The sequence below is a fragment of the Dryas octopetala genome, chromosome 9 (assembly GCF_963921425.1).
Source record: "Dryas octopetala chromosome 9, drDryOcto1.1, whole genome shotgun sequence".
Lineage (NCBI taxonomy): Eukaryota > Viridiplantae > Streptophyta > Magnoliopsida > Rosales > Rosaceae > Dryas > Dryas octopetala.
In genome coordinates, this window is record NC_141374.1 from 16,579,487 (window position 1) to 16,606,334 (window position 26,848).

The 26,848-nt window shown below is 35.0% G+C and overlaps 4 protein-coding genes across 4 annotated transcripts; 2 read left to right on the plus strand and 2 right to left on the minus strand.

Moving 5' to 3' along the window:
* Positions 1 to 1,493: 1,493 nt before the first annotated feature.
* LOC147274910 (uncharacterized) lies at positions 1,494 to 3,062 on the minus strand. The gene is made up of 2 exons (XM_086256625.1): positions 2,949 to 3,062; positions 1,494 to 2,830 (listed from the first exon to the last, which is right to left on the minus strand). Exon 2 carries the CDS (start codon positions 2,819 to 2,821, stop codon positions 1,643 to 1,645), a length of 1,179 nt encoding a protein of 392 aa, XP_086112751.1. The 5' UTR covers positions 2,822 to 2,830; positions 2,949 to 3,062; the 3' UTR covers positions 1,494 to 1,642.
* A 622-nt stretch (positions 3,063 to 3,684) lies between these two features.
* On the minus strand, positions 3,685 to 10,006 carry ALDH12A1 (aldehyde dehydrogenase 12A1). The gene is made up of 17 exons (XM_086256373.1): positions 9,825 to 10,006; positions 9,618 to 9,719; positions 8,806 to 8,885; positions 8,417 to 8,520; positions 8,169 to 8,236; positions 7,921 to 7,978; positions 7,689 to 7,802; positions 7,243 to 7,326; positions 6,670 to 6,774; positions 6,353 to 6,466; positions 6,057 to 6,188; positions 5,872 to 5,961; positions 5,347 to 5,436; positions 5,057 to 5,266; positions 4,560 to 4,670; positions 4,183 to 4,262; positions 3,685 to 4,094 (listed from the first exon to the last, which is right to left on the minus strand). The coding sequence occupies exons 1-17, from the start codon at positions 9,860 to 9,862 to the stop codon at positions 3,956 to 3,958; spliced, it is 1,719 nt and encodes a 572-aa protein (XP_086112499.1). The 5' UTR covers positions 9,863 to 10,006; the 3' UTR covers positions 3,685 to 3,955.
* An 8,331-nt stretch (positions 10,007 to 18,337) lies between these two features.
* Positions 18,338 to 21,737, plus strand: LOC147274912 (WRKY transcription factor 72B-like). The gene is made up of 6 exons (XM_086256179.1): positions 18,338 to 18,523; positions 18,710 to 18,793; positions 19,377 to 19,460; positions 19,574 to 20,149; positions 20,285 to 20,398; positions 20,556 to 21,737. The coding sequence occupies exons 1-6, from the start codon at positions 18,389 to 18,391 to the stop codon at positions 21,603 to 21,605; spliced, it is 2,043 nt and encodes a 680-aa protein (XP_086112305.1). The 5' UTR covers positions 18,338 to 18,388; the 3' UTR covers positions 21,606 to 21,737.
* Positions 21,738 to 24,038: 2,301 nt separating this feature from the next.
* On the plus strand, positions 24,039 to 26,639 carry UBC3 (ubiquitin-conjugating enzyme 3). The gene is made up of 6 exons (XM_086257119.1): positions 24,039 to 24,229; positions 24,832 to 24,973; positions 25,114 to 25,139; positions 25,600 to 25,689; positions 25,781 to 25,869; positions 26,227 to 26,639. The coding sequence occupies exons 2-6, from the start codon at positions 24,849 to 24,851 to the stop codon at positions 26,353 to 26,355; spliced, it is 459 nt and encodes a 152-aa protein (XP_086113245.1). The 5' UTR covers positions 24,039 to 24,229; positions 24,832 to 24,848; the 3' UTR covers positions 26,356 to 26,639.
* The last annotated feature ends 209 nt before the right edge of the window (positions 26,640 to 26,848 follow it).

Sequence of the window (26,848 nt, forward strand, 5' to 3'; positions counted from 1 at the left end):
GACGTTTCACAAGTCATACTTTAGAATTTCTCAAGTCGTTTCTTAGGGCATCTCAAGTCATTCTTTAAGAATTTCAGTTCGTAACTCGTGTGATTTTAAATTTTTATACCCTAGGTGCATTTCAAATTATACCTAGTGACATTCCAAGTCATGTTTTGACAGTTCTCAAGCCATATCCTAAAGTTTCTCAAGTCGTTACGTAAGGCATATGAAATCATTCCTTAGGTCATCTCAAGTTGTTCCTTGAGAATTTCAGTTCGTAACTCGATGGATTTTAAATGTTTATACCCTTGGTGCATTTCAAATTGTACCTAGTGACATTCCAAGTCATGTTTTGACGTTTCCCAAGTCATACCTTAGAGTTTTTCAAGTCGTTCCTAAGGGCATCCCAAGTCATTCCTTGAGAATTTTAGTTCGTAACTCGAGAGATTTTAAATGTTTATACCCTAGGTGCATTTCAAATTGTACCTAATGACATTCCAAGTCATGATTAGACGGTTCCCAAGTCATACCCAAGTGTTTCTCAAGTCATTCATTAGAACATTTGAAGTCGTTACTTGAGAATTTCAGTTCGTAACTCGAGAGATTTTAAATGTTTATACCCTTGGTGCATTTCAAATTGTACCTAGTGATATTTAAAATCATGTTTTGATGGTTCTCAAGTCCTACCTTAGAGTTTCTCAAGTCGTTCCTTATGGCATCTGAAGTGGTTCCTTGAGAATTTTAGTTCGTAGCTCGAAAGATTTTAAATGTTTATACCCTTGGTGCATTTCAAATTGTACCTAATGACATTCCAAGTCATGTTTTGACGTTTCCCAAGTCATACCCTAGAGTTTTTTTAAGTTGTTTCTTAGGGCATACTAAGTCGTTCATTGAGAATTTTATTTCGTTATTCGAGGGATTTTAAATATTTATACCCTTACTGCATTTCAAATTGTACTTAGTGACATTCCAAGTCCTGTTTTAAGGTTTCCAAGTCATATTCTAGAGTTTCTCAAGTCATTCTTTAGGGCATCTAAAGTCGTTCCGTTGGCATCCCAAGTTGTTCCTTGAGAATTTTAGTTCGTAACTCAAGAGATTTTAAATGTTTATACCTTTGGTACATTTTAAATTGTACCTAATAATATTTCAAGTCATGTTTTAACGTTTATCAGGTCATATTTAAAAGTTTCTCAAATCGTTTATTAAGGCATCTGAAGTCGTTTCTTAGAACATTTCAAATCATTCTTTGTAAATATTTTCTTATGAATATTGATTTTGTTTTGATAACAGATATCTAATCACCTTCGATTTATAAAAAGATATATTAATCAAATACAGGTGGCATGCTTACTTGGAGTTATTAAGCTACTCAAACTCGGTCATAAGATTTCAATGATGAGCCATTATTAAAAACTAAAAAGAAAGGTGAGGGGCTAATTGAGCATTTTTCTTTTTTTAAATTCTAATAGGATCACCCATCTCAAAATGCACACAAACAAAATAATCATTAATATTTGATTTTTATAGTTACTGCAATTGATTCTTAAAAAAAAAAAATTTCAGGGGTACACTACAGTATCAATGAGCAAAATTTCACTGAAGCAATTCAAAAGGAAAACTGATGAAACACTACTACAGAAGCTAGTCCTGCACACACCCCTTAAACTTCAGCTTTCAAGTTATCAGCTACGTTGGCCACAGAACAGCACAGCCTTGCTTCCAAGGTCAAGGAACCAACCGCTTGGTTTATAGATCTCAGCTCTTCATGAAACTCTTGATGCAAAACCAATGCAGAGTAATTCTCATCCAGCACCACACCAATACATTTCACAACATCTTCAAGTTTAGGAACCCAATCACAAGCCTTCAAACCCAATGTTGTTGATGCCTTGTGACATGGACCTGCCTGAGGAAACCTTTCATACTTCTTCAGCCACTTCCCCAAATACCGAAGCAAACTCATCATCTCTTTCCCGTTCAACTTACTAATTGCAGAAGATAATATCACCTCATCAAGATTCTTCGACACCAACAAATAATGCAGACAAAGTTCTGTAGAAGAGAACCCATCATATGCTACCATAAGCAAAACTGCAGCCTCCTTTGCTATGCTTAGTTTCTTTCCGGAGAGACTCTTATCACTGGCCTTCTCAGTGGCTGACAAAGCTTGGCTCTCCCATTCCTTCCTCACATCCACAATACTAGCATAACCATCTTTAGGTGGATCAATAAAGTACTTCAAGATCAGGACCAACTCTGATGACCCAAGATCAGAAGCATGCTTAACACAAAGACAAAGCAAGTCTGACCTCCTCTTTGCCACAATTTTTGGAACCAAACTCTGATAACAAGAATTTGACAAGAGCCCATTTGCAATCAAAGTCCCTACCAATTCCCAAATCTCCAGCACAACACAAGCATCCAAAACCGAACCAGCAACATCCTTGCCCATGTAAGACCCAACTTTCTCAATCAAAACCCGGGTATACCCATCATTGGATGAATCAACCCCAATCAAAATTCCAACTTTTTCCCTGATGTTCTCAAGAAATGGATTCAAGGTTGCCAAGAACTCAACTTTATTTAACTTATTTGGGTTTTTGAGCTTTTTCTTAAGCTTGGTGAAGAATTTCTTGCCCAAGTCAATGAGCTCCGAGTCGGTTTGTGATATTTGCCATCCGCTAATGGGGATTGCAACTGACAAGGGATTTGGGTCATCAAGTTTGGGTTTCAATTGGCTAAAAATAGAATCTGGGTCAAGAACAATGGGGTAGTCTGATGGGGAATTGAGAGGTTGGGATGTGGCAGAGGCCTTGGCAATGACTTCGAGCAACGACATGACTGAAATCTGAAAAGGAAAATAATATATATGAGGCTATGCTTAAAATTTAGAAATTAAAAGAAAAAATAAGAAAATAGATTGGTAAGCGATAAAAGAAGAATGGGTTACAGATGAGTGTGCGAACCTGGAGAAGCGTGGAGCTTTTGGGTTAAGTGCGGCGGCAGCAAGAGCAGAGATGGTAAGCTACAGCTGAGTTCTTGTTGAGCAAAGAAACACACAGGTTGGGAAAGGGTTTTAGTTCGCACATCAGAATGAAGATGAGGGGTTTTTCACTAATATGGGCCTTGCATACCATAAATCAGCTGGATCTGGACTATGAGGGTTGGGCCGGCTGGCCCATTTTTATTTTTTATTTTTAAGGTATGGTCACACCAAAAAAGGTATAGTGCATGTCTGATGCGTCTGGTTGGAGGAAGATTTGATTAAGCAGTTTCTTTAATGGCAAATTCTTCATTCTTTTTTCTGGTCTGTTTGGAAGAATTTTTTTATGTAAATATTACATGTGACTATCATAATTTTTAGGTAGCCTAGTTAGAAAGACCGTGAAATTATTTACAATACACCCAAATTCAATTCTCTTCCCCCCCAACTCATAAAAATAAAAAAAAGATTACGTATGAGTGTCACATACAATAAATTTTCATCTATTTAGATACAAAGATTTAAAATGAAGAATTTGTTAGATCAAATTATAACTTAAACCTATTCATGTAATAAGAATGCCTTTAATGTAATGCTTGTTGCTACATGGTTTTCTTTGTTCTTGAGACTTGAATCTATCTTATCTCAGTAACATCTACAAAGCCTCTAGTGCAGTGGTTATTTGAGAAATTCTTCCGTTGCAAATTGTTGTCATACGCTTTCTCAAAATATGATAATATTTGGATTTATAAATTATAATTAAAAGACAACCTGATAAAATATGCCGATTACTATAAAGTTTTATGCCCACATAGGCATAGCATTGCTCTAGTAAATGGCCCTTTCAATTTATTCAAGAGCTTGAGAAAATGGCCACAGGGTTAATGATAGCTAATATGTGCTGCAACAATGATGTGTTTGGACCTACAACTACATGCTTGTTCACATTGCAAACTTAGGCTTATGTTATCTTCAGGTCCTTTATGACTCTCAGGTTGACGGTGGAATTTCCCATTGCTTTGGCAGTGGACCCAGATCATAGATGATTTCTCTATGGCAAGACCAGACAAGCTTTATCGCTTCTGGGGTCCCAATGCCAGCACCCCTCGGGTCTCCAGCCGGTCCAAACCTGTCACAAAACATCGCTTTGTCATTTCTAAGCACTCGGAAACCTTCTCATGAAGTACCCAAAGTTGAAGAAATTTTTTTGTACTCACCAGTGATTCTGTGGAGCTCCAGTTGTTCTTGCTCTCAGTCCAGCATAAGTAGTCCCATTTACTGTGTTTCCAATAACTTCCTGCAGATAGACTTTCAGAATAAGTAATACAAAACTGTACAAAGTTGATCCAGAATCCATCCTTTTAGGTAGAAGTGAACTTATTAAGATTTCATGAACCACTCCAGGGGACAGGTAGGTTTCAAATGGAATGCTCATCAGGTCCATTAGTTTGTATCAAGTCGATTTTAAAGCTACCTTAGCTAATTTTTATGGAGATCTTAATCCTGGATTGTGAACTTGTAATGTTGTCGAGCATGTAGTTCAAATTAACAAAAATCTGTGTGTATAGATATAGAGACAGTAGTGAAATCTTACCTGTAAGAAGTGGGGATCATTTGAAACGACAGCAGCTGTTAGATGTGCATGCATCCTCTCTAGAGCTTCCAACACCAATGGGAGTTGATCTCTCTTATAGTCGGTGACAATCTAGGAGCATATATAATGTCAGTAACGGTTAGCCTCTCGGAATGAAAAGGCAAATAAAGAAAAAGGGAAAATGAAAAATCTCTCTTTCACCCCCCCCCCCCCCCCCCCCCCTCCCTCCCTCCCTCCCTCCCTCCCACCCTCCTGGATTCAGCATTCTAATAAAAAATAAGAAGCCCAGGCAACTTTTACTCTCTATGGCCCTCTCAAACACCAGCCAATTTTTTAAAGACAATTTGAATGATCCACACAATTATGCAGTTCTCAGGAAACTAAGCCAAATAAATTTGACAAAATAGTAAATTGATTTGGTAAGATGGAAGTTCAGTGGTTCACAAAAATATGAGAAAAATAAAAAGAACTTCGGTAATATGTCTTTTCTTTGTTACCTGAAATGGCCCAAAGATTTCTCTTGTTACAAGTTCATAATTATTTTCCTTCAGTATTTCTTCAAGTGGAACATAAATGGCTGTAGGTTCTATTGCACCATATACAGGTGGAATGGAATGATTCTCTAAAGGTTCACCCCCAAAGAGTAGCTTCGAACCTGATATCTGAAGCAATTTATTTGCATGTTCTAGCATTGCTTCAGTTGTGAACTGCAACAACATAAACGCGTAAATAGATATATTGTTAAATTAGTACACAACATACAGCACAAGACAAGTAGCATGCTTACTGTAAGGACAGGGCCAATGGTTAAATCTACTAACTTCCTTCTCTCAGCCAGATCTTTCATTTTGGATATAAGTGAAGTCTTAGACCAGTTCTGTATAAGAATATAAAAAAATAATCAACAAAAATGAAAAAATGTTGACAGCTTGGTGAAACTCAAAACGTCTCAACAATGATAACCTACTAAGATATCCTACAATGATGGCATGACAGACAGAACAGGATGTAATATAGAAATATAAAAGGTTATATTTTTTAGCACTGAATACGAGTTTTTGAGGGCCTAGTTCCCACCTTGCACTGGCATTGTCCCAATTTTAACCATGCAATGAGCTTGGGTATAGAGTTTCAACTTAAAAAGTCTCAATACAATTTAAGGAGAGATCCCACTAAATTCCTAAGGTTGAACTTCTCATTAGTTAAGGAGAGATCCAAGAATTTCTAACTTGGATTGATCCACACATCCTAATGAGAACTAGAATATCACTAGAGCGGGACATACACAGAAGGTTTAAAGCTGAAAGCTTACCTCATGCATGAAGAGAATTGATTGTGCAGAGCACTTCTGACCACTGCATGCATATGCATCCTGATCACAGACCCACGCAACATAGTCCTCCTGCCATTTAGAAACCAAAAGCAGATAAATCAACAATTGATGTCTCTGAAAAGAAAGAGTTGCATAATCTAAACGCATAAAATTGTTTAAGAAACCTCCTGAACGTCAGGCCCTAAGATTTTCCAGTCAAATCCTGCATCTTCCAACTTAATACGACCCTTCAGGTCAACAGCCAACTTATCTGCCACTCTTGAGCTACCAGTGAAGAGGGTCATTCGTGGATTTGCCTGTTGAAGCAATAGAAGTAAAATACTTCAATATCATGTAAGTTATTTCAATCTACATGTAGTAAAATAACCTCTATGAATTGCAATTTTATGGAGGAGAGCTACAAGCAGTTTCTGTTATATAATACAGTTGCGAATAGTTTAATAAGGCACTTTGAAACAACCTCCATTAATATCTTGTTCATTGTCTTCCCATCAGAATTTATGAAGTCAACATCCTCTATTGGTAATCCACAGTAATGAAGCAGCCGCATCATTTGATCCATAACAATGCTTACCTACAAAAGGAAATTTTTTGTCAACAGTTAAATTATCTGCACAGAAAAAGGTCTCAAAGAGCTACATGACAATATATGTATATATATATATATATATTAGCGTCCGGACCAGTAAAATAATATATATGACGGACCTACAATATAATTTTAAGGAACCATAATTTATACAACCAACAGAACCAAAAGAACATATGCAGGCATACCTTGCTATCCACTTTGAGAATTGGTTTGTTACCCATATAAAGTGCACCCATCAACTGAAGTACAGGAATTTCTAGTGGAAAATTAAACGGAGTAACAATTGCAACCTGCACAAAGATTCTTTCATATATCCAATTATGAATATAAAAAATCTGTACCATGAGAGACTGACAAACAAGAATGTCCTATATGTCAAAAGCTCAAATAGTGACTTGAAATAGAAAAGGGATGTATCCATCTTGATATGGTGATCTTTCCTTTTACAAAATAAAATCAGATCCCACATCAAGAAGACATCATAGCTTACAATCAAACTATATCTCCAAAAGGAGTTACTAGACCATTAGAAAAAGTCCACCGACTAGGAAATACTACTGCTCCGGGCTTAATTAATAAACGAAACATTGTCTAGAAAGGTCACATTTGTTTTTACCATTAAAATGGATAGAATAAAAAATAACAGATGACCACGTCCTAAAAGTTTACGCTTTTGGGTACAATGATAGCCTATATTGTATCAAAGCATCAATTCTGGAACCTAACAAAATTCAAGTAGGTTCAAAAATAATGCTTACAGGACCATAAGGCCAACAGAAACCGTGACTTTGCTGTCCAAGATGATTTCCAGGAACCCCAAAAGACCTTGCAAGGAAGCGGACCTGCCACAATGTGGAAATGAGGATGTTAAACAAAGTTGAAAAGAACTTCAGTAAACTTGCTAGAAGGATTCCATGTGAATTATGTCCATTTGATTACCGGAATGGCTCTGTATTGTGCTTAAACCTAGGGTATCTAAATATTATTCTACCCCTACCTGTGTGAGAGGGTAGGCATAATTGTGACATAGTGTTATGGCATTTGGGCAGTACTGCATTCACACTAATGAGTACAGGACCAATTAATCATTGGTCATCCAACTCTAATAAATCCCATATCATTCTGCATTTTTTTCCCCGTCTTTCTATCACTTTTTAACTGAAAACATAAAGGTGAAGTGGACTGATGTTTATGTATAATGAACCTGATCACCAGAGAAATTCTCCAGAAATTTTTGAGTAACATAAACTTCACCGAAAGCCTGTTGGTAACTCTTTGGAGCAACCCTTTGTATTAATCTTGTGAAGAAATCAGAAACCTGAAAGCCATATAATATAAAAATTATGTGCAAAAGTATAAATCTATCATATCAAAAGGTTGAAATACAGGAAAGAGTGAAAAAGAAAAACATCGTCCTTTTGCTCTTAACTTGTTACCTTCGGCAGGGAAAGCATGTGAGCTGCCTTTGCAGATATGTCTCCAAACATAAGATACCTGCAATAAATGGTCTATCAGTTGCCAATTGTGTAATATCAGATAGACTATCAGTATCACGTTTATCAAGGGAAAAGTTAATGAATCTTGTTATCCTCTACCAGGATATCTTTGTGAGTATCCTTCGGCAACAAAGAATGCCCAAATAATCAATGAGGATAAAAGAAACAGAAAGATAATTAGCACAAACCTCTCTGGTGCTTTGAACGGATTGTGAAGACCATGTTTGGGGCACTTGGACAAGCTCTCCACAAATGGCTACAATAGCAGTCCAAAAGTCCAAAAAATTTAGTTTAAGCTAATTGCATTTGCAACAAGTGCCTCAAGTATTATGCCAAGATGTGTGCTCAGTTACCTAATATATAGGCTCAACAAAGGGAATGGTTGGTTTATGAAGAAAGCAAAAAGGATAGTGTACACTATAATGTACAAACATACCTGAATTCCCGTTTCATCAATTTCAGAAACTTTGATGAATGGTTCCCCATTTAAAGGATCCACGATAGTGTTCCATGTAGCAGGTTTCGTCCACTTACCCTGCACTAAAAATAAAAATATTTTATTTCAATATTTGATTTTTTCAGGCGGTTTTATCCTTAATGAGAGGTTCATACACCATGCTTTAAAAAGATTACAAGGACAATACAAATGAGTAAAAACAAAAATTATTCTAAGGAATTACATTTGAAGAATCAGGTTATAATCGTTCCTGGTTTTAGTTTCCAGTTATACTCCAAGACCAATAACTGTTCTGAGTGCAGGGCATCAATCATGGGAATCAATTTCTGCTGTTGAATAACACATGCAGCTAAAGTGTCAGAACCTACCCAAGTTATGCACTTCAGCAGGCTGTGAACCTGATATCTCTTCTGCTTCAAGGGTTGCAAAGGGTAACGAATGAGCAGATCTGCAAGATAAGGGGTAAAAAATGAGACTGTAAAAAATATCATTAGAGAGCCCATCATGAGTAAGACATACAAAAACCTCTTGTAAAATTCTTCAGTTATATGGCAAAAACAATAGCAGACTATAACCAATCCCCCCTCATTTTTTTTTTTTTTTCAAACACCGTCATTTTTTTTCAAATATAACAACTACTATAGATGCATCATCAGATACAGATATTCCACTCTAATCAACAATTGCATCATGTGCATCATGCCTTGAAGTAAAAGCCAAATTTTACAGGAGTCACTGAGAAGAGAACATCTATCCATTTTTTTTATAAAAAAAAAACCCCGAACAAAGACGAAATGAACCACTGAAACTTGGTCTATTCTCATAATTATAGACCAAATGAATCTAGATGCTTAAAAACACCTCTTTCCAAGAATATATAGCCATCATTCAATCTGTCTAAAAAATCAAAGTTCCCCTCTTTTCACAGTAAACCTCAACCATCGGATGACAGTGAAGTTTACGATCAATTATATTCAGGCTGAAAATTGAATGCAAAAGCTAGCAACTTTTTGCATCACAAAGGCAAAAGTTAACAAATATAGAAACCCAATATCCTAAATTGCCTATAATTCTCAAAGAAACACAAACCCAGATATAATCCTCAAACCCACAAACCAAAATCCAATAACTTATGCCAAAAAAAAAAAAAAAAAACACACACACACACACGGTTCCATACCTTGAGAGTTTAAATGAACTGAACCAGCCTATGGCTGTTTGGGGCACTCTGGCTCTGAATTCTCTGCAAAGCAGAATCCTATTCATGGTGGCTGATACAAAACTAACAAAAAAAACTATGAATGGATTTGTCTCTGCCTCTATTCTCTAAGCTATAAATTTGGATCCTTTCTATAACCTATATAACTCTTTAAGTTGCAGACTGAACCTCAACAAATGGAAAGTTGGCCAAGCTGTCACTTTCATATGACTCAGCACTTTGCACGTGATTTATGATACTACTGCAATTCAGTGTCCGATTTTCACATCCCAATGAGTCAATGACACAAAATCATATCTTGAATCTTTTTCTTTAATTAGGAATTCATATCCTAAATGGCTAAATCTAAGTTGTAGAGCAATATAGCGTGTGGATGAGACCAATTTGTTTACAGTGTACTCTCATCGTCTTTTCATCATCTATTCTGATTCTAATCTAAATGTTTTTTTTTTGTTTATGATCAAACGGCTCTGGGTTATAGTCTATGGAAGATGATGGAGCTCAGGACTATATTTGTCAGTACCATATTTGAGTGAAATGGCAAGGATGAATTGGAAGCATCGGTGATGCCGATGGGTTGTTGTTACTTATTACCAAAAATAAGTAGAAGCGTCAGTCACTCATTGTGGTGAGTCTGGTGACTGATGGTTCAAAAAGCTTTGGGCTTGAATGTGGACTGAAAATGTTCTTCTGGACTCTCCCATCCTCTATCGTTAGCCTTTTTAGTTGAAGACCATCATGGGTTACTAGGCCCAAAGCTGTTCTCCTTTCGTTTTTGGGCCTTAAATTTATGCCTAAGTAAGGAAAATTCTAAAAGTAGCCACTTTTTGTTTTCAGTAGTACTAGATATCCCACATTTTTATATCATCTTATGTGGCAATTACATGGCATTCATACATTAGACACTAAAAAATAAAATAAAAAACCTAAAAAAAAAAAAAAAAACTCTATCTAGTAAAGTAATGACACGTAAGATGGTATAAAAATGTGGTAAATATAGCATTATTCTGTGAACATTACTATCATGGTAGATGAGTGACACGTGTCACATGATCACCTTTTTGTGACATGTCACCTATCTACCATGGTAGTAATACTCACCATCACTTTTTTGTGGTGAACAAAATGAACTCAGTAAAATAAACCTCAAATAATTGACCACAGCAAACCATTAATTGGTTAGCCTTGGGTGTTCACTCTTTCTAGAAATATTGAGTTGGGCGTTCATTTGATTTGGAAAAATTGGTTTCACCCTTGGAGTGCTCATAAATTCGACACTAATTATATAGACCAAATTACCCCCACCAGTCAGACATGAGGACGAAACAGTTAAGGGATAGAGCAAAATGAGACACAATATTAATTAGTCTGGGAGCAAAGTGAGATAAATTAAAACGTGAGTGTAATAACATGAGCCATTAGACCCGATAAAAACAAAACGAGACATTAATTAGACATAGGAGATAGGTTGGGGTCCTTGGGGACATTGCAAAAAATTATTCAAATTAAAACTAATTAATATAACAAATAGGTATTGCACTGCTATGGACAACCATTTTCCATTTAAATAAATATATGTATTCTGTAAAGAACTACAACTAGGGTTCATACGTGGTTGGGTATGTCGGTGTGGTGTGGTGACAGAGTGGTTTAACTTAATTAATTAACACTATAAAATAAAGGCTTAATTATCGATTTACCACCCAAAACTGTAACTCATTCCCACTTTACCACCTGAAAGTTTTTTTGTCCCAGATTACCACCTGTAACTTACATCCGTGTCCCATTTTACCTTGTTCCGTCAACAATTCCATTAATGCTGACGTGGCGCGCTGGATGTGCGCCACGTGTCACATCTTTTTTGTATTTTTTGATTTTTTTGATTTTTCTATTTTTATAAACTTTGAAAATTAATTAAAAATAGCTCCGAACTTAGAAAAATACACGGAAAATTCCTACCGACTTGTCTTAACTAGTACTAATTTACTATGGGGTCAAAATGCCAATTTTCCCTCTAAAAATTTCCAAAAAATTTGAAAAGTCCAAATTTATTTCTAGAAAATTAAAATACTCTAGACTCTTTAAAAATTCATAGAATAATCTCCCGAACTCCAAAAAATATGAGGTCTGCACCGTTAGTCTTCTAAAAACTAACAATACCTTTCTCGTGAACACTTGCTACCCAAAAGACCTCTCGGTCTTAGAGAAAAATAAAATTCTCTATAAAATAAATTCTAGAAAAATTCTAAAATTTCTGTAAAGTCTCGAAATAATTCTCTAAAACAAGCTTTTGGTAATTTTTCAAAATATTTTTGAGAATTTGTCCAAGAGTTTACGAAAATTCTAGAATTTATTTAATAGAGGAAAATTTATTTTAATTTTTTAGAAATAAATTTGGACTTTCTAATTTTTTTGAAAATTTTTAGAGGGCAAATTGGTAATTTAACCTTATAGTAAATTAGTGCTAATCAAGAGGAGTCCGTAGGAATTTTTCGTGTATTTTTTTGAGTTCGGAGCTATTTTTAATTAATTTTCAAAGTTTATAAAAATAAAAAAAATGCGAAAAAAAAAAAAATGTGACACGTGGCGCACATCTAGCGCGCCACGTTAGCATTAACGGCAAAATCGTCAGCATTAACGGAATTGTTGACGGAACAAGGTAAAATGGGACATGGATGTAAGTTACAGGTGGTAATCTGGGACAAAAAAACTTTCAGGTGGTAAAGTGGGAATGAGTTACAGTTTTGGGTGGTAAATCGATAATTAAGCCTATAATTAATAACACATATCGACCTGTTTACATAATATATTTGATGCATACAATAACTTGATAGTTAACTATTATAAAAAGATGTTAGTTTGAGGGCATTGATCTACATGATTAGTAACTTGATCGATGAGTATGAGCACTATTATATGTATATATAGATTGAAGTATTTATGTATGAAGAAGCACAAGAGAAATTCTCTTATAAATATATGATCGAGAAGAGTGAATAAACATAAACATAAACATGAGAAATGTATGTGAATTTCTGATTATAAGAAACCTATTAAAATCTCGCAATTCAATAACTCACAACCTCATACTTATAAGAAAATTCTTCAAAAAGATAATGACATAATTTAATTGATTACCAGCATAAATTAAGAAAATCTCACATTTAGGGTTATATATATACAGGCTCCTTAAGTTGAGGTATATCTCAACTTATTTATGTTGAGGTATACCTTATTGGGGCCCACACGAGTCGTTTTGCATAGATCCGAACCATTCATTTTTTACATCTTCATTGATAGATTATTCTTGCAAAAAATTAGCCAAATCGGAAATCATTTGCCTATCAACTTTGATCAAATAAATGGACAAACCAAATATTTTCGATGAAACCGTCCATTTGTTTTATCAAAGTTAGATAGGCAAATGATTTTCAATTTGACTAATTTTGAAATGAATTATGGGTACTTGCCCAACATACCCATTAAAAGGATTAACATCATATTTGTTTTTCATTTTGGTTTCAGTTGGCAGATCAAAAAATTCTTGTAGAGCATTAAAAAACGCATTGTGAAATTCCATTGAGATTTTATCATACAATACTACAAAGCAGCCAAACTCTTCAAGTGCTTGTTGAACATCTTTGCATGCCAAGAGCCATGAGTTGGTGCCAGGCTTCAGAGCTTCCTTTGAGAAATCTAGCACAGGAATCTTTGGCTGCACTTGATCAGAACCCATGTCTTGCTTATTGCTTTTTCACCTAGAAATTTTTTGAGACTGTGGAGTAGGGTTATTTCGATAGTTCTTATGAATTTTTAGAGATTGTGGAGTAGGGTTTATCTAGTTAGTTCTTATACAATTTTGTTGAACGATATTGGCGTGTTAATTACGTAAGGGGGAAGACGATAAAGCAAGCTGACAAATGAAAATTAAATAGTACATGTTCACCAAAAATTAATATAAATAAATAAATAGTACATTATGATAAGGGTATCAATTATTTCCAACATTATATATACAGATTTTCTCTTATTTATATCCACACTTGTTCATAGTTTATAGGTTTTAGTTCTCAGATTTTGGATTAAACACCTTTAGACACTACTGTACAAATATGTTCAAACAACATATTTGTTTTCTTTTTTCTTTATTTTTCTTATCAGACAATATTACATGAGGGGAATCCCAACTTGAAACCGGAGTATAAATAATTAGTCTTAACCAATAGAGCTGTAAGCTCCCACCGATTTGTTTGTTTGTTAATTTGTTCAAAATATTTAATGTGTGGTCCTCCTCATTTTTCAATTTAATTGGACGATTAATTACAAATGACTTGGAATTGCGTACATGAAGGAACCAACAAGTCAATAACTAAATATACTTTTTTTTAGAGGTTTACCAATAACTAAATAAATGTATAACGTGCATTGATCTGATTTATTTTTTATTTCAATTTAAAAATAAGTTAAAGTATACCTCAGAAAGGATATATATATATATATATATATTGAAATGCCAATAAAACAGAAACCCAAATCCCAAGTAATGCTTTGATCATTACAACAGTTAACCTGCTTAAATATTATATAATAAACCCGGCCAATTAATCTTAGTTAATGAATACAATTAACAAAGAATCTAGCAGAAGTCTTAAGGTTGCGAAGACTTTTTGAGTTAATATTGTGAATTCTCCCGCAATCCAGTGCATGCAAATTATATTCATATATAGGTGGGAGTACTGTAATATATTGAGTTGTTTTAAATTAATGCATTGTAGACTATACTAACAAGCAATTTGTACAGTAATTGGTCAAAAAAAAGCAATTTGTACAGTACAATCTACACGCTACACTATAGATAATTCTTAATTATAAACCATGACAAGCTTTAATTAAGTACAGATCATTGACCTATTAGGATGTTAATAATCTAAACTAAGCTAGCTACGTACAGCCGTAATTGAAATATATATTAATTGCTGCTTACACATTTCCATATTGATAAATAGCCAGAAAAATGAAATGAATTAACTCATGAAATATTAATCTCTAGCTAGATACATGCATTCATTTATACATGTACCATGCGTAGAAGTACATATCATGCGCATGCAGGATGCAAACCTTATATTCAACCTAATACTTAAATAAACAAAGCAATTAAAGAGTACTTCACAAGACTATTTGATTAATGTTTTTGTTTGTGGATAAATCCACAAGGATTCGACAACCAACCTCAAGCCACCACGTGGCATGAAAGGTCCCATTTGGCATTTTGACTTTTCTACGATTGACTTGGTCAAAATGATAGCTTATGTAACCGTGCGACCTCAGCTATGAATGGGCTCGGATCCAGCTTGGATCCAATATCATCATTCGAACTGAGCTCTATCTTGAATATTGAATTTGTCAGAATCAAGAGATCATCTTTTAACTAGCTCGGCCCGGATTAGATATTGTTCCTCTGATCCGATATCTCGCATTTGACTAATTAATATCTGGATGAATCGACGTTCACATGTCCGGCTTGGCTCGAAAATTACATAGTATTTTCCAATCATATCTATCAGGTTCTATATATACTATATCTGAGATTGGTGAGACTTGTATTCTTAGTTCGAATACTTTACTTCATCGCCGTTCTAGAAGATCCGACTAGCTAGTATGAATAGCCACACTCGAGTGTTTTTTATCTGACATGATATGAAGCCTGACAATTTGCTTCCAGTCATGACTATTAGGGCATTCCACCATACTCAACCATGTTCGCATTTAATGCAACAGTATATGCAGGAGTGCTTGGTAGCTGTGCATGCTACTGTTTCGAATCCCTGACGTGGCCTTTTCTCCAGTGTTCATCCTCATGTAGGTAAACCTAGTCTTTGCCTCCTCCTTTGCCTATATAAGCCCACTTATATGCACAAAGGAGGAGTTCACAAAATCAAGAGAAAACACACACCTACTTGAGAGATAAACCCAGAACATATTACCTTGTTCTTCTCATCCCTCCTAAGTACGTTCATCACTTTGTTCTTGCTAGTTCTTATCAATACACCTCTTTTTTGCTCTTTACTGACTTAATCATCGAAGCATAGTTGAATTGTATCACACTGGTGCTACTCCTTTTTATTCTTGTTCATGCAGGTCATTTGTGTTGAAGATCATCAGTAAGATTAGCTCATCATCTTCACTCTTGTTCAACCTTTAAGAAGACTGAATCATTATCCACATCATTCACTTTAAGTTGTTGCATCATCGGACGGATTTTGCATCAATAGTTTTCATTATAATATTAATTACTATTCAATAGTACTTGCTGTGATGATCGATGAGGACCATTAACTTTACAGATTTCTTGGGCGTTAAGTGTTGTGTGAGCATGTAATTGTTGGGCTAACTCAGTTAAAAAGGCTGTGGAATTTGATTTCCCACACTTAAGTTCAATTCCTTCTCCTCCACATTAAAAACAAAAAATGATGTGTGAGCATGGTAATTAACAATCCTAGCTGATGGATTATATTAATTTTGACCATGCATGCTTTTTGAATTTTCTTGTTTTGATCAGATCAAATCACACGTCCAATTCTCATCATCTAATCGATATTGAATTATTGATTCACCACCGATCGAATTAGTAATTTATCAAGTCTTATTGTCTCCATGTCAGGTAGGAATTAATTCATAGATAGCTTGGAACGGATCAAAATAAATTATTAGACGTCAACGGTCTCGATCCCGAGAGGTTATAGTTTATATATATATATATATATATATATATATACGTCGATTAGTTATATAGATATATTCCATATATAGTAAAATATAGGGGCTGCTCATGCCCGAGTCTTACGCTTACAAGTGGACTGCTTGTATATATTTTAATTTTAATTTTAATATTTATATGTTGTGGGCATAGAGGGTTTCAAGAGTCATCATATATATATATATATGCTTCTAATAATTAATAGGTTTCAATTTGAAACTTTCAAGTGGAGTGCTTGTATATATATTATATATTCTTCATTCTTTTCATTTTTTGTCAAAATTTTTTTCCCTTAATTAATGTGTTAAGTTTAATTTGAAACACTTCATTTTCCCCCTTTATTGTTGTTAACTAATATTCTGAATAAGATAGTAGCTCTTCTCCATTTAATAATCAATTAACTAGCTAGCCGGCCAGGTCATGTAAGAGCTATCTTGTCAAACTAATTACACTATATATATGCACCGTTAATATCTCTTATTTAAACGTTTTGAAATGTACACAAACATTGACTCCATTGTAAAGAAGTATTTCCATCTTAATTTGAACAGCATAAATCAAGTGGATTCATCTTTCAATATCATGGTATAGTTTTTCTAATGAACTGAGATGGAAACTTACCATTAAAAAAGTAAGGATGATACGTTTGCCAAATGAGACAAATTTTATACAGTAGTGGTACGTATATATATCGGTGTCACTGCCGTTGAGATTCAGAAATCTGTGCGCGCAGCATGCATGATGCCTGCTTGACCCATATATATATATATATATATATATATATATAGCACCGACTGACCCTACACCATGGTAAAATATATATGCTCAAAGATAGTAATACGTACTACTTTTGACTGCAAATATTTCACATATCTACTTCTAATATATATACATATATATAGTAGAACATTTAGTTCCACACTTACACCTAAAGTTGGACTTTCAGTTCCTTTTTCTTCTGAACTAAAAAAATTATATTTCCCATGAATACAGAACATGTTTCGAAACATGTTACAAGTAATTGTGAAGCAAAGGTTGCTGTATCTTAAGAGGTGGAAATTAATTTCTGTATGAGCTCAAAGTGGGTGCTGTATATACATATGTACGTGTTTGTTAATATTCTTTCCACACTTGAATTCCAATTCCAACATGCATGGTTGAATTAATCTTGGGTATTGAATTATATACGTTAATAAGCGAGAGGTCAAACGAATGCATGGACAAATGTATCTAATCAATACTTCTTGATCACTGACCTTAATAGTAATAACACCCATATATAGTTAACCCTGATCTGAATCTTAATTAATGTTGTTACTACGTACGTACAAAACCCTACCCGACCCGACCGGCCACCTAGCTGGGGCAATTAAGGTTTGACCGGCATGAACTAATCCCCATGTGACGACTTTTGGAGCGTACGTACGAAACTTCAAACCATATATTAGTCTATTAATTATATTACAGAATATTGAAATGCGTGGGGACCGAGTTTTGCGGCTTCAAGCCTTCCTTCTTCAACTCTCTTCTTTTCAAGCTTTAATATTGTCTGTGACATTTTATCTCAAACGTTGACGTTGAATTCTTCTGCTTTGTTTTTTCCTTGATATTTTTTATTTTTTATTTTTGCTAACAAAATGAACTAATTAAAAAATAAATAAAATTAAGTTGTGCAGTGCATATGTTTCTGTCAGCTGTACGTGCTGCAAAGCCTGCAATTGGGGAATGGGCAGTTGACATTTTGTGTGCCGCGGTTACTTATATGTATATAATAATTAAATGGAAAATTCAAAATAATTGGGTGGATGTGTATGAGTTGAAAAATAAAATCTCAATTAGCCTCTAAAGGGAATAGCAGTCAAATACTGCCTGCTGCCTATATAAGAAGAGCAACGATTCAGGAGGCCCGCACAAGCTGAAACAGGATAGAAAGAGAGAAAAGAAGACAAAACTAAAGACTTCAATATCAGCTATGGAGGCTGCTTTGGGAAAATCTTCTCATGGAGGTGGAGAAGAGGAAGAGATCAAGAGAGTACTTGAATCTAGTACTACTTCTCCTGTTGATCTTCATCAACAAGCTTACAAAAAAGAAGAAATTGATGTCAAAGTAAGTCATATATAATATTTCTATCTCTATATTGATCTGCATGTTTCTAAATTTTCTCCTATAATCTACTTGTTTTAGATTATATAGTTATATGATTTATTCTTTCATTAAATTTACCTTTCTTATATATGTATATATATATATTGATATCGAAATTATATCTTACTGTATGTGCATCATATATAGGTTGAAAATGGAAGAGCATGGCAGGAGAATAATGAAACGAAATCTTCTTCGCCTGAACATAAAGATCTGAGCTGCAGCAAGCAGGTAATCAAGAGTGAAAGCCACAGAATATTGTTTTCATATTAACAGAAGAAAGCTAGTAATTAAAAATATGGTAATAGAGCAGTGCATACAAAAAAGATCAGAGCTCTACAATAATGTTTTGAGCAATATATATAGTTCATCTTCTGAAGTCAGGAAAATTGCATGACTTAATTAATTAGCTGACTAGCTGGATCGAGTTAATTAAGATTTTGTCTAAGTACGTCTAACCTGTGATTACTACATTTGATCATGATGTTGACCGAAAAAAAAAAGGACAATGATGATCATGACTAATTAGAAGCAAAAGGCAACAACTTTTAGACCACAGAACTAATGATCGATCTCCTGTACATCACGTGCATGAAAACCAAAAGGTGCTCAATTAATTTCATTAGTAAAAGATTGATGATCAGGTTGATAATTATTTATCGTATCATTTAATCATTTGTCATGTATATAATGTCCTAGATTTATTCTGTTTTTCCATGCCTTCAGTTTTTCTTTATGTCAGACATACATAGTTCTTTCCTCATCGATCAATGAATTATTCTAATTATTATGATATAAATGGTTAATTGAACAGATATCGACCACCACTAATATAAAGGGGTCCTCCATGGAACCTGATCATTCAATGGCATCTACTTCATCAAGTCAAAAGGAACAGGTAAAACACAAAATTTCATGCATGTTTAATTAATTTGTTTATTACAATAGCTTAAGGAACGCACTAATTAATTAAGTTTAATCTCCTAAGTATAATTATTAACATTTCTGTAGGATTATCAGCTCGAATCTGCTAGAGCCGAAATGGGTGAGGTCAGAGAAGAAAACCAAAGGCTGAAGAAGTACTTAGATCGGATAATGGGGGACTACCACACACTTCAAATGCAGGTTCAAGACATTCAACAAAAAACAGCTGCAAACAAGTCCAAGCTGCAGGATGCAACGTCTAATGTTAATCATCAAGACGACGAGGAATCCGAGCTTGTCTCCCTCACCCTTGGATCTTTTTCCAGCAAACGCAAAAAGGTCGACGAAAAGAATGTTAAAAACCATAGTTATCATCGAGGGAGAGAAAATGAGTCGGATAAAGAAAGCTTGTCTTTGGGATTGGACTCACGCAAATATGAACGAGCACCTAAATCAAGTACTCCAAGTACTGAAGTACCTTTGTCAAACCCAAGATCTAGCCCTGCAAGCAGCCTTGAAGAAGTACCCAAGGAAGAAGCAGGGGAGACATGGCCTCCTAGAAAAGTTGCCAAGACAATGAGAAGTATAGAAGATGATATTGCGCAACAGAACCCAGTCAAGAAAGCTAGGGTTTCAGTCAGAGCTAGATGTGAAACCCCAACGGTTAGTTCTTATGTACATGTATATTCAACAATTAATGGAAATTAAAGCTATAGCCCTACCTAGATGTAGCTATATATGAGATATTTTAACAAAAATAAATTATTAAAAATATATATATTTTGTTTCTGGACACAGATGAATGATGGATGCCAATGGAGGAAATATGGACAGAAGATTGCAAAAGGAAACCCTTGCCCTCGTGCATACTATCGTTGCACCATTGCACCATCATGTCCCGTAAGGAAACAGGTAAATGATTACATTACCTGTCACATAATATATATAGTTCATTAATATGATCTAAAAATGTATAGTAGGTCCACTTTATATATGATAGAAATCTTTAATTATTAACTTTTTTAGCATATAAATGTATGTTAATTTTTTGATTTGAAAATAATTTCAGGTACAAAGATGTGCGGAAGACATGTCCATCTTAATCACCACATACGAAGGAGCACACAATCACCCACTTCCTATGGCAGCCACCGCCATGGCTTCCACCACCTCCGCAGCCGCTTCCATGCTACTGTCCGGCTCATCTTCGAGCTCATCATCCCGGTCCGGCCTGATGAACCCATCATCCGCTGCGGCCACCACCACTACTGCCGATGGTCTCCATGGATACAATTTATATCTTTCCGATAATTCAAAATCCAGATTCTACATACCCAACTCTTCCATGTCATCTAATTCACTCCCAACAATCACCTTAGACCTCACTTCAAACCCATCATCATCTTCACCTTCCTTATCCCATTTCCATAATAAATTTTCTTCTTCTCATCATCAAATATATCCTCCCACCAGTCTCAACTTTGGTTCTTCAGACCCCAACGCCATGTCTTGGAGTAATGGGTTCCTTTCCTATGGGAATGGGACTACTCAACACTACAACAAGAACCAAATGGTGGCACTAAGTAGTCTTGGAAGGCAGCAGCAGCCTATACAAAACACTATATACCAAAACTACATGCAGAAGAATAATAATATTAACCCAAGTACTAGTACTCATACTCATCATCAGCAGCAGTTTCAACCAGACCCCATTGCAGCTGCAACCAAGGCAATCACAGCAGACCCAAGTTTCCAATCTGCCTTAGCAGCCGCACTTACGTCGATCATCGGCAACAGTAATGGTGGGAGTGGTAGTACTGGATTAGTACTAGGCAATCAGGGTGCAGGTGACATAAATCATATGGCTCAGAAATTTAAATGGGGTGAGCAATTTCCAGGAAGTAGTAGTACAACTGCTTCTTCATACTTGCAAACAGCTGTGCAAAAAGGGAATGTTGGCTGTGCATCAAGCTATTTGAACAAAACTACTACTTCTTCAGCAAATATTTCACAGGCAGGGAGTTTGATGTTCAGTCTGCCACCTTCATTGCCATTTTCTTCTTCTACCCCAAAGAGTGCATCTGCATCTCCTGCTGATACTAGAGATCACAACAATTAGTATCTGTGTGTATATATATATAGTATATAGTTTTTGAATATTTGTTGATTTGTAACATTCAAGCTAGCAGAAGGAGAAGCAATTTATGCAACCAAGCGATATATATTGGACTGAATTTGATTTTGTGTTTTCGTTTAATTTTCCCCAGCTTTTACTAAATTAATCATGTACGTAGTGATTTCAATGACAATATTGAAATGTACTATGCTTCTTGCCAGTACTACTTTAATTAGCTTATATATATATATAGAGACAAATATTTCATGTCCGGATCGAAATACTTATAATCTGTATCATTTGTACTACAATCTTACATGCATCCTCCTAATTAGGTGACGTCCATCTAACGCAATAGTGGGTTGCTAATTCATTTTTTTTACGGATGCAAATTAAAGTCATGCTATATGTGCAATTTAACCACTTGTAGTTGTAGTTCAAAACAAATGTGAAAACGAAAGGTGGCATGAAGAAATGACGATATATATATATATATATATTTAAGGAGAAAATTTGTAAGGAGAAAATTAATTAAACATATATGGTCCACACATGCATGAGCCATGCCAAATGTTAAGGAGATCGAAAATTAAACATCGTCCACCAATATCTTGTGATTATAATTTGTAAGGAGAAAATTAATTAAACATATATGGTCCACACATGCATGAGCCATGCCAAATGTTAATGTGTACGTTTAAGTTAATTTCATATATAATGAGTCATAAATGCAGAAAAAAAATGATTGATGAGTGCTCACACACATATATATTTGAACGTGGAAAACATAGTTCAATTTGTAAATCCAAGACCATAGGTGTTAAACGTTTGAAGATTTTATATAGTTGATTTGACTCTCTCTGGTCCCATTAGATATATCTTTTTTTTTTTTTTTCTGGTACAGTAGATAGTCTTTTTTTTTGTTTATTTGGAGAACTAGGAATAGAAGAGTAATTTATATAATAAAACAAAACGGTCTTTGAATTCTAAACTTTATCTCCGGATTCGAGTGGCTGAGATCGTTTCGGGTTAATCCAATGGTCAGTTATCTATTTCTTAAATTTACTTTCCCGCTCATGAGAATTGGTTTGCTGCCTCTCTCTCCTTAATTAATTTCCCTTTAATTTCATATATTCAATTTTTTTTTTTTGGGTCTTTTATTTTGGTTGAACAACTAGGTTTATTTGTATTTGTGATTTGATAATAGAAATAGGAGAAGCCTATTAAATGAATTACGCTTGCCAAAATATCAGTGTTTGCGCAATAGAAAGAGCTGTTTCACACTCGAGAGCGAGTGTGGAGAGGTTAGTCTATAAAATAAAATATAACAGTTTTTGAATTATTTACAGGTTCGAATGGCTGAGATCGTTTGGCTTAAATCCAATGGTCAGTTATCTATTTCCCAAATTTACATTTTCACCCATGAGAATTGGTTTGATGTCTCTCTCTCCTTAATTAATTTTTCCAAATTTACTTTCATTTATCTATTAAATTAACTAATTACGCTTACCAAAATATCGGTGTTTGCACAATAGAAAGAGCCGCTTCGCACTCGCAGGAACGAGTGTGGAGAGACTAGTCTATATAATAAAACAGAACGGTTTTTAAATCCTAAAATTTATTTCCGGGTCCGAATGGCTGTCTCTCCTTAATTAATTTTTCCAAATTTACTTTCATTTATCTATTAAATTAACTAATTACGCTTACCAAAATATCGGTGTTTGCACAATAGAAAGAGCCGCTTCGCACTCGCAGGAACGAGTGTGGAGAGACTAGTCTATATAATAAAACAGAACGGTTTTTAAATCCTAAAATTTATTTCCGGGTCCGAATGGCTGTAATCGTTTTGGCTTAAATCTAATGGTCAGTTATCTATTTCCCAAATTTACTTTCCCGCCCATAAGAATTGGTTTATTGCATCTCTCTCCTTAATTAATTTCCCCTTAATTTCACATATTCAATTTTTTTTAATCTTTCATTTGGATTGAACAACTAATTAAGTTTATTTGTATTTGTGATTTGAGAATAGAAATAGAATAAGTCTATTAAATAAATTACGCTTGCCAAAATATCAATATGTGCGCAATAGAAAGCCGTTTCACACTCGCTCCTGCAAGTGTGGAGAGGCTAGCATGCAATAAATTAACAATCATATTGAATTTCACATTTGATGTCTAATAGATTGATTTTAGATATATAAATAACTTGGAGCTTGGAAGAGCACTTAATTATATAGTCTACACAATGATAGGCTGATGGCACTTGAGTCTCTCACAAAACCTTTAAAAAAGGAAAAGGAAAAAGGAAAAAGGAAAAAAGAAAAAAGAAAAAAGAAAAAAGAAAAAGGTAGAGAAAATTCCAAGTAGCCAAGCAAGTAGGGACAGTGCTGAGTAGACCGACCCAACCCACATCCCAAAATTCCTCCATTCACATTTCACTGTTATAAGCCACAACGAAACAAGCTCCACCCTTCTCTCTCTCTGTTCCTGCCCAAACCTAAATGGCTTCGATCTAATCAAACCCTCATCCAAAAACCCCTTCCTTCCTCACCCTCTTCGCGCCCGTACACCAGCAACTCGATTCGGTACCCGTTCGAATCGACACCTCTTGGAGATTCCAAGCTCCAGGTGTGAGACAATTCCCACTAAATTATATTCAGTTTCTCTTGTTTTCTATTCCTTTTTATCATTTAATTTTAAAATTGGTTGGTTTTTTAGGTGGGTTACCAGGGTATGAGAAAAAGGTCCCAATTTTGTGTTTGGATGGGGTCAAATCCCTAGCTTTATTAATTTTGTAGGTGCTTGGGTGTTTATAGTCTGAAGATGAATTAGGGTCTTTTCTTAGTGTCAAATTAGTAGAGAAAGATGCTTATTTTTGTTATCTTGCATACTGAAGCTGTAAACATCTAAAAAGTTGCTTAATTGAAGTGAAATGCTTAATTTTTGAGCTCGATTTCAGGGTCTGAGTTTTGTTTTTGTGTATATGTAGCTCAGCTTAAGGTTTCCATGTGGTAATTTAAAGTATTTGTATCGCTAGTTCTATTTCTATTTTTTCATATATTGAATTGTCATTTCTGCAAATTGAATTGCCCCAATTTCTTTCGTTTGCAATTTGATATATAAAAGTAGAAATAGATGCAATGGGGTTCACCCGATGCACGGTTGATCTTCAAAAGGATGCTACTGAGTTGGGTTGATGTTTATTGGTTGGTGATTGCTGTGATATATAGGTGGCGGAGAACTAAAGATGTCGACTCCTGCAAGGAAGAGGCTGATGAGAGACTTCAAGAGGCTACAACAAGACCCACCTGCAGGGATTAGTGGGGCGCCCCAAGACAACAATATAATGCTGTGGAATGCGGTTATATTTGGGTGAGTTGGAAAATGATATGCATAAAAGAAATATGCTATTGGGTTCTCTTTTGTTATGTACCAATAATTCTTCATTTTTCGATTTGTTTAAGTACGGTTGGATAAGCCATTTCTCGTTTGTTGTCTGGTTTGGATTGCAGTCCCGATGATACTCCTTGGGATGGAGGTCAGTTAATCCTTTCACTGAAGCTTTTAATTCAGTTAATGTGTCTCAGATGTGGGTTTTTCTCATTCAATGCATGTACTACGAATTCAATGCTGCTTGTTCACTAGATCATACTTGTGATAAGGTTGCGAAAATCAGTAATTAACTAAATTACAATCAGGTTGGCACTAATTAGACCCCTAGATTAAATTTACCCTGCTCATGAAGGACTAGAATGTCCATGTTTGCAAAATTGCATAGGGTTATTTACAAAAAAGAAAATGCATAGGGTTGGTGCATTTCAATAAATTCTTAAAACTTTCTTACTTTCTAATAATAAAAATCTGAAAACTACAACCCGAAAATAACTAATGGCTTTCTTACTTGTTTGTGATGGTTGACAAGGGTATGCATGTTTCTCATAAATAACCTTAAGTCCGTTGATCTCTACATTAAATAACTCTCGATTGGAGCTATACAGGCACGTTTAAGTTGACTCTTCAGTTTACAGAAGACTATCCAAACAAACCACCAACAGTCCGATTTGTTTCTCGAATGTTTCATCCGAATAGTAAGTACATATCTTGACATCAGCATTTGTGTCATGTTAAATATTTCTCCTCTGGTTTCTGAATTTCAAATTTTCTTTCAAATTTGGTCAGTTTATGCAGATGGAAGTATTTGTTTGGATATTTTACAGAATCAGTGGAGTCCTATATATGATGTGGCAGCTATACTCACGTCTATCCAGGTATGGTTTGATTGTGTGGAAAGCATTGATGTTTCCTTGATTATTAAAATGAAATTTACAAAACAGGTAAGCCAGGTATACAGATATATGACTTGGAACTAAAAAAACCTTGTATCAGGAAGTTAAAGTTTTGTTTCCTCACCTTAGTGTGTTAAGGAAGGCTTGCATGTTATCTTTATTCCAACAGATGTGTTTATAATTTTATATAAAATAGCTGCAGGTGTGAATGCAGATATGTAGGTACTTGTACATGGACCAATTTATGAATGGAAACACTGATGCATATGTTGAGAACTTTGAGTGTGTTAAACACCAACAATCTGAGAAACTCTAACATCTGCTATTTGCTTATTGCAGTCACTACTATGTGATCCCAACCCAAATTCTCCTGCAAATTCAGAAGCTGCTCGCATGTTTAGCGAGAACAAGCGTGAGTACAACCGAAGAGTGAGGGAAATTGTGGAACAGAGTTGGACAGCAGACTAATTCCTTCATGAGGTGCTTGTAGGGCAGTCTGAATATGTTCAAAGGCACGTTATAAGTAGCATTGCTACTTTGAGAATGATTGTGTAAAATTATCAACATTTATCCTGTATTTGAATATTTTCCTCGCAGATCATGACTCTTAGGTTTGTCCGTCTTTTAATTATATGTCTTGCCACATTGCAAGTTGGCTGAGCTCATGTAAAATAGTGTTGTGTATCAATTTGCATTGGTTTGTTATGAACTTGCTTCAGTATTTAAAAAGAAAAATAGTAGTTTACTACAAATAGCAGAACTTTTCATGACCTCTTTTGTTACAGTTTTTCAGGATTTATTTGGCGAAGAGAGAACATAAACATGATTAATTAGCTTGTCACTTAGCAGTTGGATACATGCTTGATCAGTTAATGAAAATCATTTTCTCTTACACAGAAATCTCTATTTTTTTCTTCTTCTCTTGTACTCTCTTGTCTCTTATGGAAGCTAGTAATTCTAG